Source organism: Pan paniscus, chromosome 3 (genome assembly GCF_029289425.2).
Source record: "Pan paniscus chromosome 3, NHGRI_mPanPan1-v2.0_pri, whole genome shotgun sequence".
Lineage (NCBI taxonomy): Eukaryota > Metazoa > Chordata > Mammalia > Primates > Hominidae > Pan > Pan paniscus.
In genome coordinates this window covers 141,419,437-141,433,808 of record NC_073252.2, presented here as the reverse complement: position 1 = coordinate 141,433,808, position 14,372 = coordinate 141,419,437, and the positions used below count along the sequence as shown (strand labels likewise).

The 14,372-nt window shown below is 33.7% G+C and overlaps 1 protein-coding gene across 1 annotated transcript in view; it reads right to left on the bottom strand.

The window, feature by feature from the left end:
- Positions 1–2,788: 2,788 nt before the first annotated feature.
- The window catches only part of SMARCA5 (SWI/SNF related, matrix associated, actin dependent regulator of chromatin, subfamily a, member 5), a 46,203-nt gene continuing 34,619 nt past the window's right edge, over positions 2,789–14,372 (bottom strand). Inside the window, exons 15-24 of the mRNA XM_003820704.5 lie at positions 13,490–13,638; positions 13,175–13,294; positions 12,300–12,410; positions 11,556–11,669; positions 11,092–11,214; positions 10,228–10,360; positions 9,635–9,753; positions 8,998–9,210; positions 7,043–7,150; positions 2,789–4,035 (exon numbers count right to left, since the gene is read on the bottom strand). Coding sequence (XP_003820752.1) covers positions 3,970–4,035; positions 7,043–7,150; positions 8,998–9,210; positions 9,635–9,753; positions 10,228–10,360; positions 11,092–11,214; positions 11,556–11,669; positions 12,300–12,410; positions 13,175–13,294; positions 13,490–13,638 — 1,256 coding nt within the window. The 3' untranslated portion in view covers positions 2,789–3,969. The remainder of the gene's footprint in view (positions 4,036–7,042; positions 7,151–8,997; positions 9,211–9,634; positions 9,754–10,227; positions 10,361–11,091; positions 11,215–11,555; positions 11,670–12,299; positions 12,411–13,174; positions 13,295–13,489; positions 13,639–14,372) is intronic.

The window sequence follows — 14,372 nt, the reverse complement described above, 5'->3', positions numbered from 1 at the left end:
ACATCTCGTATGCTGTAGAATTAAAGGCAAGCACCTAGATCCTCAATCTTCTCATAGCCTCATTACCCCCCAAAAAATCTGTCATTAGAGCTAGGGAATCTCTCAGGACACAAGGGAATCTGTGATAACAAAGAATGAAGACCCATGTTGACAGTCTTGAGTATCTCAGGTGAGGTGCCAGTCCACTTCTGAAACAATGCTTTGCCTCTTATGCCTGTGGAGAAACTATTCCACTTCTTTATTTTTTTCATTTAGAATCATATCATTTCAGTCTTTTTCTTCTTACTTCAATTTTGGTTCTTGTAGCATAGTCTTTTCTGGTAACTACTGTAAAGTTAATGCTGCAAAAGCCTATTTAATCATTCTAATAAAAACCTTAACAGATCCAAAACGATTCTGGGATGTACACAGCAAAGTTACTTCTGCAGCACTGCTCCACACCAAGAATATATTTTGCCCATTATCTGTCATCTAAGGGATGCCATCACCTTTGATCTTGACATCAGATTCCAACAGGCGAAGATACATTTTGGTAACAGCTATGTACATATACAAAATATGTATATATTTTGGTAACAGCTACTCTGTTAATACATGTCTTCTAGCATTCCATTCATTTGGATTTATGAGTTCATCAATCCACCTTGTGTCATTAATCTACTTTGTTTAAATTACCCTCCTTAGTACCTATTTTTTAGCAATGTTCTACTCCAAAACAACTGGTTTGAAATATAGTAGCACATCCTTTCAAAAAGATTTGTTTTTTAGATTCAAAGGGATAGAACAAGATGAAATTTATTTTTTACTCAGAATTTTTCTGAAAAACCACAGGGGTGTTTTATAATGCTTTTTAAAATCGAGATTAAGAAAGGTACTAAGCCAAAGATCATTTATATAATTAAATCCAGATTAGTTCAAACAATCGGCATATATTAAATACTCAAAGGGCAGATGGAGCAATCCTTATCTGAAATGCTTGGAACCAGAAGTGTTTTTAGCATTTTCCAGACTTTAGAATACTTGCATTATACTTACCAGTTCAGCATCCCTAATCCAAAAATCAGAAATGCCCTAATGAGCATTCAAATTTTGGAGCATTTCTGATTTTAGATTTTTTCATTAGGGATGCTCAACCTGTACTCTATGCTTAGGATTTGCTTCTCTCAACTTTATGAAAAACTTAAAATGTAGGCCAGGTGTGGTGTAGGGCTCACAACTATGATCCCAGCACTTTGGAATGTAGGCTTACACATGTAATCCCAGCACTTTGAGAGGTTGAGGCAAGAGGATTGCCTGAAGTCGGTGTTTGAGACCTGACTGGGCAACATAGCAAGGCCCTATCTCTACAAAAACTTAAAAAACTTAGCTGGGCGTGGTGGTGCACATCTGTAGTCCTAGCTACTTGGGAAGCGGAGGTGGGAGGATCACTTGAGCCCTGAAGTTTGAGGTTGCAGTGAGCTGTGATCACACCACTGCACTCCAGCCTGGGTAACAGAGCAAGACCCTGTCTCTTAAAAAGTAGTAATAATTAATTACACTTTATAATAGCCTCCAGCACTTTGTCAGATGTACAATTAAGCAATCTTTCATGCTTTGATGTTAAAAAAAAAAAAGACATTTATTCAGTATCATGATGAGACTACTAAAACATTTAGCAATCAACAGCATGGGTACAAAACAAAACAATCTACGCTGAAACCGTGTTGGAATGCTTTACTTTCCACAGAACAGAAACTATTATACAATTAGTCACAAATACAGTCATCAAGTTCTGTGATCGTGGTGGCTTTGGTGGCAGCCATGGTGGTGGTGATGGATATGGTGGCAGTGGGGATTGCTGTAATAGATTTGGTAATGATTGAAGCAATTTTGGTGGTGGTAAAAGCTACAATGATTTTGGCAATGACAACAATCAGTCTTCAAATTTTGGACCCATGAAGGGAGGAAACTTTGGAGGCAGAAGCTCTGGCTGGTCCCTATGGCGGTAGAGGCCAATACTTTGCCAAACCACGATACCAAGGTGGCTAAAGCAGTTCCAGTAGCAGTAGTAGCTGTGGCACTGACAGAAGATTTTAATTACTGCCAGGAAACAAAAGCTTGGCAGGAGAGGAAAGCCAGAGAAGTGACAGGGAAGCGACAGGTTAAAACAGATTTGTGAACTCGGCCAAACACAGTGGTGGCAGGGCCTAGCTGGTTCATGCTTTTTTTTCAAGTGAGTTTCCCTTCACAGTTTCCATTTGAGTCCCTAAGCTCTCAGGGCTAGCACTATACTTGATTCATTTTGCATTTCCACTGTGTATCTCCCTCCCAGTTTCTCTTCCTCTTGAAAACATCACTTTTGTGACCTCCGTAAGTTTTCTTCAGCCTTACATTTTTTCAATTTCTTCCAGACTGAGGTGATAACTCTTACAAATTCTTTTTCCTTTCATGAGAAAAGTAACCATTCCTCATGCATGTATTAGACCTTTAACTGTTAAGAATCTAACATAGTATTTAAAAAGTTAATTTTGAGGGAGCACTAAATAAATTCAAATTACAATTTGCCATAAATACTGCGTTTTGCTTGACATTAACAGCAGCAATTCCACATTTCAAGAAATTAAGCAGTATTTAGTAATACTGCAGGTATCAGATTTTTTTTAAAAAATCTTCAATTACATGTGGGCAGATGAAAACAACTACTAATAGAAATTTAAGGGAAAGATATCCAATTAAGGGAAATGTGTCCTAAAGGAAAAAGTGAATAAAAATTGAGAAAATAATTAAAGAAATGGAAAGAAAAGACCACTTTACGGATTATAAAAGTTATATTTATTCACGATGCTACATTTATTGCATTCCCTTAGAAAAATGGAGAACTGTTTATGTACCCAATCTGCACATATAAAATTTTATACAAATTATGTGTAGCACATAAAGGCCTCTGGTACAGCTAAAATCCTGACACTATAATTTGGGTATTCCCGCTTTAGGGTCTCCAGTTTATCAAGTCTGTCCATAGAAAACAGAAACTGGAATTATAGTCAGTCTTGCTAACACTTAGAAACTACTTTAAAATACAATAAAATTTTCATTTACCCTAAAAGTCAAAATGGGAAGGGATATATTTTGTTACCAATTTCAATGTAACAGTATGACAAATTCACACCTCATTTTGGCTGGGCTTTCAAAATTAAAAAAAATCACCTTAGTTCTGACATTATCTAAGTTGTGGCTGCTTCAGAAGGTCATATGACAAAATATTTACCAAATAATTAAAAATAATAATAATAATATTCCTTTTACAAAATGGTACAGTAATACCTTAAGGAACCAGAAAATACTAAATGTCTTTGGCTATACAACTAAAAGGCCATTCTTTCAAAAGAATAGGGCATATTCATTTCAGAATCAACTAAAAAAAACAAAAAGCATAACAGAAATATGCATAGAATTTAAGTATACTTTGTCTTGCCTTCTTTTCCCATTCTACCCACATAAGCAAGGAGAATGCAATTTATATAATCTTTCCAGATGAGACTCAATAGCACTACAAAGAAAATACCCAAATTTCTGCAAAGGCAAAGTGAATTAAAATAATTACACAACTAGGTGAAGACTGAAAGGGACAAATGTTATTTGCAATTTTCTTTTTAACTTGTTTTTAAGCCTTACAAGTGTAGAAATTATAGCTACTAAACAAAAAGTCACAATCTTCACAAATGGAACAATAGAAAAATAAATCAAATGAAACACTTAGTAATAAATGAAGCCTATTTTATTACTTCAAGTGTTAATGATAAAAAAATTTCAGCACAGCTGTTGCATTTAAAAAAGTGAAACTACATACTATGTTTCTAGCTCAGTAAACAGATGAACCTGATGTCTTTAAATGACATAACAATTGAGCATTGTACAGTACATCTTATGAAGACCCGTAAATTAAAGAACTACTGGTTTAAAGTTAGTGATTATGAAACAAAAACATATTCATAGTTTCAGCTTCTTTTTTCTTCCTCGACCATCAGGTGTGCCATCCATTTTACGTTTCTGTGTCTACAAACAGACAGAAGGATTACTTTTCACAAGACTAATATAAACATGAAATATAGTTGCAGACACATTATAACACTTTAGTAATAACAACTACTACAAAGTAATAGGTATGAGACTTTCCCCCCAGGCTATATAAATCTTTCAAAGCAAACTATAAAGCCTCCAAATAATCTTACCTATTTATTTTACTTACAGAATAAAAAATGTTAATGTTGATGTTATAAAACTAATGCACAATTAACAGTAGTAGATCAATATCAAATAAATGCAAGCTTCCCAAGAGTAGTAAGAAACACTTGAGTTTTTAAAAGGCAGTTACATAAGTACCAAATATTATCCAGAGATACTCATTTATTCATGACTTTATAAATTAACCATTTTTTATTAAATTAACTATTATTAAATAACATTTTTTCCCTTAAAGTGTTTGCCTTCACATTGCTAAAACATCACTGAAATAATCAATCAAAGCTTAGAGACTAACAGTAAAAGTCATAATACCACTGCTTTTCCAATGTTTCTTAAATTATTCTAAAATTATAACTTGTATTCTCAATGAGATGTGTACACACTTGGCATTTACGAGACATACTTTCCTGATTTTCATGAAGCCCCATATTAAGGACTACCATATCATCAAGACGTGATTTTTCCCACACAACCCAGTCAAGCTAAATTTGTACTTTTTAAGTATTTCAAGGAAGTCCTAGCTACAGCAATCAGACGAGAGAAAGAAAGAAAGGACATCTAAATTGGAAACAAAGAAGTCAAATTGCCCTATTTGTAAATGACATAATCTTACATTTGGAAAAACCTAAAGACTCCATCAAAAAACTATTAGAACTCATAAACAAATTCAGTGACACTGCAGGATACAAAATCAACATACAACAAACAGTAGCATTTCTATGCGAACAGTGAAGAATGTGAAAAATAAAAAGTAATCCCATTTACAGTAATTACACGTGAAATAAAATACCCAGGAATTAATCAAAGAAGCAAAAGATCTCTAAGATAAACCATAAAACACTGATGTAAGAAACTGAAGACACAAAAAAATAGATATTCCATGTTCATGGATTAGCAAATTCAATATTGTTAAAATGTCCATACTACCCAAAGCAATCCACAGATTCAATGCAATCCTTATCAAAATACCCATGACATTCTTCACTGAAATACAAAAAAAAATTCTAAAATTTATATGGACCCACAGAACACCCAGAAATAGCCAAAGCCACCCTAAGCAAAAAGAATAAAACTGGAAGAATCACATTACCTGACTTAACTTATAGTACAGAGCTATAGTAACCAAAACAGCATGGTGCTGGTATAGAAACAGATACATAGATCAGTGCAACAGTGGAAAAGAACAGAGAACCCAGAGATAAGTCTGTAAAGTCCATACATCTACATGGAACTTATTTTTGACAAAGCTACCAAGAACATACACTGGAGAAAGGACAGTCTCTTCAATAAATGGTAATGGAAAATTGGATATCCATACACAGAAGAATGAAACTTGACCTGTATCCCTAACCATATAAAAAAATCAAATCAAAATGTATTAAAGACTTAACTCTAAGTCCTCAAACTGTGAAACTACAAGAAAACATTGGGAAAACTCTCCAGAACACTGGACTGGGCAAAGATTTCTTGAATAATACCCCACAGGCAACCAAAGCAAAAATGGACAAATGGGATCACATTAAGTTAAAAAGCTTCTGCACAGCAGAGGAAACAACAAAGTGAAGAGACATCCCACAGAATGGAAGAAAATATTTGCAAACTACCCATGTGTCAAAGGATTAATAACCAGAATATGTAAGAGCTCAAACAACTCTACTGAAAAAAATCCTAACAGTCCAATTTAAAAATGGGCAAAAGATCTGAACAGATGATTCTCAAAGGAAGACATACAAATGGCAAACAAGCATATTAAAAGCTGTTCAGTATCACTGATCATCAGAGAAATGCAAATCAAAACTACAATGAGATAACATCTCATCCCAGCTAAAATGTCTTTTATCCAAAAGTCAGGCAATAACAAATGCTGACAAGAATGTGGAGAAAAGGAAACCCTCATACACTTTTGGTGGGAACGCAAATTAGTACAATCACTGTGGAAACAGTTTGAAGGTTCCTCAAAAAACTACAGATAAGAGTTACCCTACTCCTAGGTTTACACCCAAAAGAAAGTCAGTATATCAAAGAGATATGTGCATTCCCATGTTTACTACAGCAGTATTCACAGTAGACATGTTTTGGAAGCAACCTAAGTGTCCATCAACAGATAAATGGATAAAGAAAACATGGTATGTATACACAATAGAATATTCAACCATAAGCAATGAGACCCTGTAATTTGCAACAACATGGATGGAACTGGAGTTTATTAAGTGAAATAAGCCAGGCACAGAAAGACAAACTTGGCATGTTCTCACTTATTTGTGGGAGCTAAAAACTACAATTAAACTCATGGAGACAGAGAGAAGGATGGATACCAGAGGCTGAGAAAGGTAGTGGGGGTGGGGGAAAGTGGGGCTGGCTAATGGATACAAATAAATACAAAGAGAGACTAAGACCTAGTATTTGATAGCACAACACAGTGACTACAGCAATAAATAATTTAATTATACATTTTAAAATAACTAAGAGTTAAACTGCTTGTAACAGGGATAAATGCTGGAGGTGATAAATACCCCATTTACCCTGATGTCCTTATTACTTATTGCATGCCTGTATCAAAATATCTCACATAACCTATAAATACATACTTACTCATAACAACTAAAAATTAAAAATGTATACCACTACCTAAATTTGAAAGTGGAAGAATCTCAAATTATGAGCTTGGGTTCTCCCTTAAGGAAAAAAAAAAAAAAAGTAAAGGCAATGGGGGAGTGCACAACAGGGACTAACACATCAATGACAGCCAAGCAGTGTTAAATACTTAGAAAGGGGAAATTTACATAATCCACATATTTACATATTCATGAATACTTACTGAAGGCTTTGGTCCTCGTTTCTTTTTCTCTGCCTTCTCCTTTTCTTCTAGTTCCATGTTTTCTCTTTCAATCAAAGTAATTAAGGTATTACATCTCCTCTGGAGCTCCTAAATTATAAACAAACACGGTACATGCACTTTCCATCTACAAGTTTCATGATTTCAATTTTAAAACAAGGTATGTTTTAATAGGATAATATATAAAACCACTAATACACCCCTGATTTTAAAAAAAAACTGATTTTCATATACAATTCATGCTATGAAGATTAAAGGCAAGATATTTGTAAATAATGTTTTTACTCCAATCTTTAAAGCCAAACTACTGTGTATTCTTCAAAAATTCTTCCTTCACTTAGGAATTAAAGCAATAAAAATGAACATATGCAATACTGCTACTTAGTGTGTATGTCTGAGAACTACTGTGCTACGTATACCCAAAACTTAAAAAGATTAATAGTGCACATATGTGAGGGTCAAAAACAACAAGAACTTTAACAGCTGTGTATAATCTTTCCCTTCAAAGTATCACTGGAATTATGGTAGTCAATCAATCACATGGCACCTTTCCCAATTTTGGAAAACCAGCCATGGAAGTCTACGATGAGTTCTACCTCATCTCTCTCTGGCAAACTGGACATACAGCCTCCAGAAAAGATTTAAAGTATAACGTAGAAGTAGCAGTTAACCCTGAAAGAAAGAGAAGTCCATTTGTACGGCTGCTGGTTAGCAGCCCCCTTTCTTATAGAGCAAAATTATTTTTTTCTTATAGTAAGTGATACTACTACACACACAACTACAGTAAAATAATTTTAAACTACTACTGTATAGAATACACCACACAAGGCTTAGAAATAGTATATAGAGATAGAAGAATACATTATCATTTTTTGTGCATCTTAACATGGAACATGTTAAAAAGTAACACAGTTTTAAATTACGGTACTGTACTAGTTAAATTAACATGGCACTGTCTTGTTACAATCACTATAAAATTATTCTTTATGAACTCTATAAATTGTTCCCACTTAAGAAATAAGCTTTCAGCAACTGGATCTTTTCTCTAATTATATATTTACACAGTGTTTTATCTTCAAAGTATCTTCATGTATTTAAGTTTAGTACATTTCCCAAACTTGGGTATCACAAAACAGTGATGTCTAGTGAAAAAAAATTTTCAGTGGTCAAACATGAAAATACTGCTTACTATCCACTGTCTTACAAAGTGACATTTTACTTTAAATATACAGAGAAATCTTACTATAAACAAACACAAAGATGTTTAAACTTTGCTTATCCCAGAATATCCCAAACTTAAGACTAAAGAACTTATTAGCATTATCCTCATCTGGCAGAAAACAAGTTGAAGCTCAAAGTTCAACGGTGGTGAAATAAGGAAGAAAAGGAGCAATCCATCAAAGTTAAACTTTTCTGAATTCAAATTTTAGGTTATTAGAAATGGGGCTATTTGGTCAGAAACGGTTAGTCAGATATTGGGAATAAAGACAAAACCTAGCACTAAATCAGTACAAAAGTAGTATTTCACTATAATAAGCCATCTTAAAATAATCCAGACTCTGGATGATTTATATTAAATAAATCAGAATGCTGATTCTGATGTGCAGATGCTTGAATGCAAGGACCATTTTTCTTTATAGAAATATGTTCATTTGAAAAACCAAAAAGTCGTAACACTCAGAAGTTGAAACTGATACTTCCTCCCACTTAGAACTTGAAAAGCTAGTCTTATCATATAGTGATATTTAAAGATGTAAGATACTAAAGGATAGGACCAATAAACTTGTAAGTTATCCCTGGTATTATATTTTATGATACTAACAATACTGTAACAAAAGTCTACTTCACAGAGTTTTTTAAGGTCACCTTAAAGAATACCAAAGATGACACTTACTCTGAACTCTGCTACATTACACAAAAAAGTCCTGAGCACTCACCATTGCAGTTCTGGACTTAAGAAACCAGTCAAATCTGAACTGAGGAGAGTTGCGAATACACTGTCGCAATTCATCATAAACATTTTCTTTGTCAAATCCAAGTTTGTGAAGCATACAAATCAGAAAACGATCTTCTTCTTCAGTATAGTTTTTTCCTTTGTTAGTACCATATGATATTCTCAGCTGATGAAAAGGTGCTTTGTACCGTCCAATCTATGAAAGTCAGATTTTATATTATATAAAATACAAATCCTATATAATCTGTATTTCAAACTCAGCTTTAGTATAATTAGCTAAAATGTTGCGTTTCAAATCAGAATTTTTTATCTAGAGCACTTCAACTGCTTTATATAATCTTTGTTGGGAAAGACCTTTACAGTCTTTATTATCATAAAGAGAAATACAGACTAAGACTTTCTGATTCTACTTAGTAAAAAGCTAATCTTAGTGCCTTTGACTCAGATCTATCAGTCTAGTGTATAGGTAAATTCTGCTGACAATACCATGTTTGAATGCTACTCTGAAGAAATTTTAAATTGTAAACCCTTACTTCTTTTCCTTTATAAAAAGTCACTCTCTCATACTCACAGCTAGGAGTTATTTTATTAACTACCTAACTTATTAACAAGCAAATTACCTTTGTGTCAAGTGCTTTCTTGATGCTTATTCTTCTTTGAATTCTCGCCTCTCCCCTTTCAATCTGAGCCATAATCTTCTCTATGTCCTGGAGCTCGTTGCACCTTTCCCAAAACACAGCTGTAAAAGTTGGACAAAGTAAACAAATCATTTATATTTTTATTTCTTTAATGTAAAAAAAATGGGAAAACTGGATTATTTATCTTCTAATTCTTAGATTTCTGCTATTCTAAGCAGACTCACCACAGCATACCCTCACATGTTAACCTAATAATACAACTGACTTCAGGAAACACAACACATAATACTTGAAGTTATGGAGCGAAATTAAGATAAAAATGCAAGGGCAATTACACAGTGACTTATTCTGATTTTCTTTGCTGTCGCTAGAGTTAGCTAGGTTAAAAAATTTTTAAAAAGGAAACCATTACGCCATTTCTGGAAACGGGACATTTTCTCATTTGTAAAAAATAATGAAGAAGGTACTAACTACACTGTGACAAAATTAGCTAATCACAACATAATTCAGAATAAGAAAACAAGAACCTTCCAACAGCTCTTACTAAACTCCAACAGCCTGGTTAAAAGAATTACCTGAATATTCAATGACTTCTTCTGGAGTTTTGCCTTCTACTTCTCTCGCTATATTTTCAATATCATCACGACCCCACTTCTCATTAGCTTTGATAAACTGGTTAAAATCTCTCTTATTCCAATTGGTAAATCCCTTCACAGGAACAGAAACAAAATATTTAATCACAGCACATTAAACTTGGAAAACATGCTATTAGCAAACCTTCTAAATATTACAAAAACAAATTTTCGCTAGTTTATTTATTAAGTTCTTTTAGAGTGGTAACTTTTCGTGTACATAAATGTACACTTTTGACGACACATTATATATTGCTCAAATACCCAAGCAATTAAATATGAGTGGCTGAGAGTAAGGAACACTGTATGAAAAGGTGACAGTTTCACTGAGCTTTGAAGGATTACTAGCAGTTGGCCAGAAAGAGTGAATAACATAAAGGGCAAAAATATGAGCAAGTAGAAAAATGGAAGGAAAATGAAGCTTTAAAGGTAAGTCAAAGGCCAGATTCTGAAAGACCTTGATGAACACCAAAGGATGTTTAAAAAATACCAAGCCAAGATTTGTAGTTGAAAATGGTGACTGGGTAGCAATGTGGAAAATTCATAGGAAAGACGGGAACATTCAAAGTAAGGTGATAAAAAGGATACCCACTCTACCGAGCCAGAGTAATAAAATCTGTAGTCTTCTCAACTACCTCAACTAGTGACAATCAGATGGAGCATGTATCCACATGCCCATGCTTTATTGTCTCCAATTATTCCATCTTTAAAAGCAGAAACTTGTATTTATTTTTATGCCCCAACATAACCTAACACAGTCCTTTACAACAAACTGTTACTAAAGTTTGTACTGATTAAAGGCTATACCTGTGTTAGAAGCTTCTCTTTTTCCTCTAACTCTTCATCATTAAGGGATTCAGCTTCATCAATTTTAAGCTGTTCTTCTTTTTGTGCCTGTGCTGCGTTAGGCAACTCAGGATTTCGAGGTACCTAAAAGATATTTTTCTATGCCATCAAATCAGTAAATTTTAAAGAGCATGTGATGAACCAACTAACTGACATTTCACAAGTTTCAATTCAACCAGGAAAGAAAATATACTGATACATTGCATGTATTATGTTAAAAACAAACCAGATTGGTCATGAAGTCTTATTTTTTCTTGTTAAAGAAAAACAGACCGAAGTTTACGTATTTCATACATACAACTAGACTAGGCTAAAGCAGTATTGTTTCACACTAGGTCCAAATTAGATAAATATTTATAACTAATGTTTATACCTTCCATAATTTCTGGATAGGAATGAACAGAAAGGCAGATAATTTCAATTACCTTGTACCCAATAGTTTTTCTGTAAAACAGAATTTCTTTTTCCAGTAATTCAAATAAACGTGGAGGAAAGAACTGGAAATCCTGAACATTGGGTTGTTTTGGAGGTCGAGGAGCCTAAAGAAAAACAAAAATAAGTGTTATCCATAAAAAAGAAATTTCATTTTAAATGTATCCTTAGTCCTCACTTCATAAACCACAACAGCCAATTCTGCAAGCAACTGAATGCATCTTTCAATAAAACTGAATTTATATCTTAATTTTAAATGCACAGATTCAAAATTAATTTTTAAAAAATGATAACTAAAAACAGAAGGGAGTACACTCTAAAGAAATGCAAAATGTAGGCCAGAGGCAGTGGCTCACGCCTGTAATCCCAACACTTTGGGAGGCCAAGGTGGGTGGATCATGAGGTCAAGAGATCAAGACCATCCTGGCCAACATGGTGAAACCCCATCACTACTAAAATTACAAAAATTAGCCAGGGGTGGTGGTGGGTGCCTGTAGTCCCAACTACTCGGAAGGCTGAGGCAGGAGAATTGCTTGAACCCGGGAGGCGGAGGTTGCAGTGAGCTGAGATCGCACCACTGAACTCCTGGTAACAGAGTGAGACTCTGTCTCAAAAAAAAAAAAAAAGAAAAAAAAAAGAAACACAAAATGTAATTATCAATCTTTTTGCAAGAATATAAGAAAAAAATTACATTTTCAAAATTTTTAGGTATTTTTATGCTGTGTCAGTCAACTCACCTTGGGTGCTTTAGGTTCACTAACACGAAGAGCTTCCCTGAAATATGCATCAACGGCATAGTTGGCTTTTCTTTCTCGTTTAGGTGGTTCAATCCACTCTGTGAATGCAATCTAGCACATGGGAAACAACTCAAATCACCAACTTTTATTACACACAGTAACAAATCATCATCAAGAAGGATGTTTGTAAATGTAAAGATATTCACAAAATCCTGGGCTATAAGCTCTATGAGGGTGGAGACTATGATACTTTGCTCAATATTATGTACATAATTAACACGAGACAGTGTCTAGTCAACAGAGTAAGCATTCAGTATTTCTTGCTTAAAGGAACAACTGTTAAATGAGGGAGAAACGCTACAGAATGTTTGGTATAAATCTAAACTAGGAGAAAAATGTAGACACATAATTAGCCTACAAAAAATTCTGAAGATATAGACCTAAATATTAACAAGAAAAACACTGGGTAGAATTATTTTTTTCTTCTAATCTCTGGGTATTTTTCAATTTATCTCTATATTACCAAGTATTACTTATGAAGTTAAGAAATTTTTCCCTTTATTACCAGCCAATTCTGCTGTTTAAAATAAAATGAATCAGGTTACCATCCCAAATTACTATTCATCCCATACAAGAATATATTTCACTGTAAACATATACCACAAACTTCATTACGAAAACTTTAAAAATATTTCAGCGCTTACCAACTGAAAAACTGGCATTAAATTTTACATAATGATGAAAATATTCAGATGTGAATAAGCAAAAATGACTACCATTTTAAGCAAAATTATAAGACATTACAGTAACACTTAAAATTCCAAGTTTCCAGTAAAATAAAGCTTTCATGTAACCCAAACCTATTTCTAAATTACCTTTTGTTTTTCTCTGTAGTCTTCTCCTTCGAAGTTATAAACACTTGACTCTGTATCCATTGTAAAGTTTCTAAGTGAACTTTCGCCCATCTTGGAGAGCTTTTCATTCATCTCTGCAGTCTAGAGAACAAAACAATCAACTTCTTAGATTCACAACAAAGCAAGCATGAAAACTGCAGTCAAAATAAATTAACTTCATGTACACAAAATCTTCTCTTTAAGGAAATAAAATTATTTGTCATCAATGTAACAAATATTTCCTGTTTCTGGTCTAAAACATTCTATATTAAAAGTATTATTTGATCTACATCTCACCTTCTTTGCACCTCTTTCCAAAATACCATCGATATCTTCATCAGTGATCTCACTTTCCTTTGAAGCAAACACATGTGTTGCTCCATGTCTAATCATTTGAAGCATTTCATCTTTCCCAATTTTGTTCAGATTCTGATCCACAAGCCTCCCTGAAAAAAGATTGTGTTGTATAATGTTAACTGAACAGACTTTATTTTACTGGAAACTTGAACCTTTAAATGTAAGGTTTAATGCTTTATAATTTTATCTCAAATGTCAATCATTTCTGTTTACTGTTTATTCACATCTAATAATTTTGATTTTTGCACTAAATTTAATGCCAAATTTTCAGTTGGTAAGCTACAAAACATTCCTAAACCTTATGTATTATATAATGAACCCTGCTGTATACTGTGTCAACGAAATATAATCTCTTGTGAAAGCTGCATATGAAAAATTTTCAAAAACCTACAAGTTTCAACAGATGGAAGCATTATATACACAAGTTTCTGATGAGCAGAAAGGTATTATTAACTAATACTCCCCAAATCAGCTTTTCTCCTTAGAAAAGTAAAGTAAAAAATCCTTCACCTAGGCCAAACTTTACACAGAACTGAAATATGTAACATCAGTTTCTTTTTAAAGAAAACTTCCAGAAGAACTGAAACTCCTAAAAACTTATTTTATTCGTTTATTTTTTTGAGACGGAGTCTTGCTCTGTTGCTTAGGCTGGAGTGCAATGACAGGACCATAGTCACTGCAGCCTTCAACTCCCTGCTCAAGCCATTCTCCTGTCTCAGCTTCCCAAGTAGCTAGGACTAAAGGCATGCACTACCACACCTGGTGAGAAAATGTATCTGGATCATCAAAGAAACTCACCATTAATAAATTAATAAAGATTTTC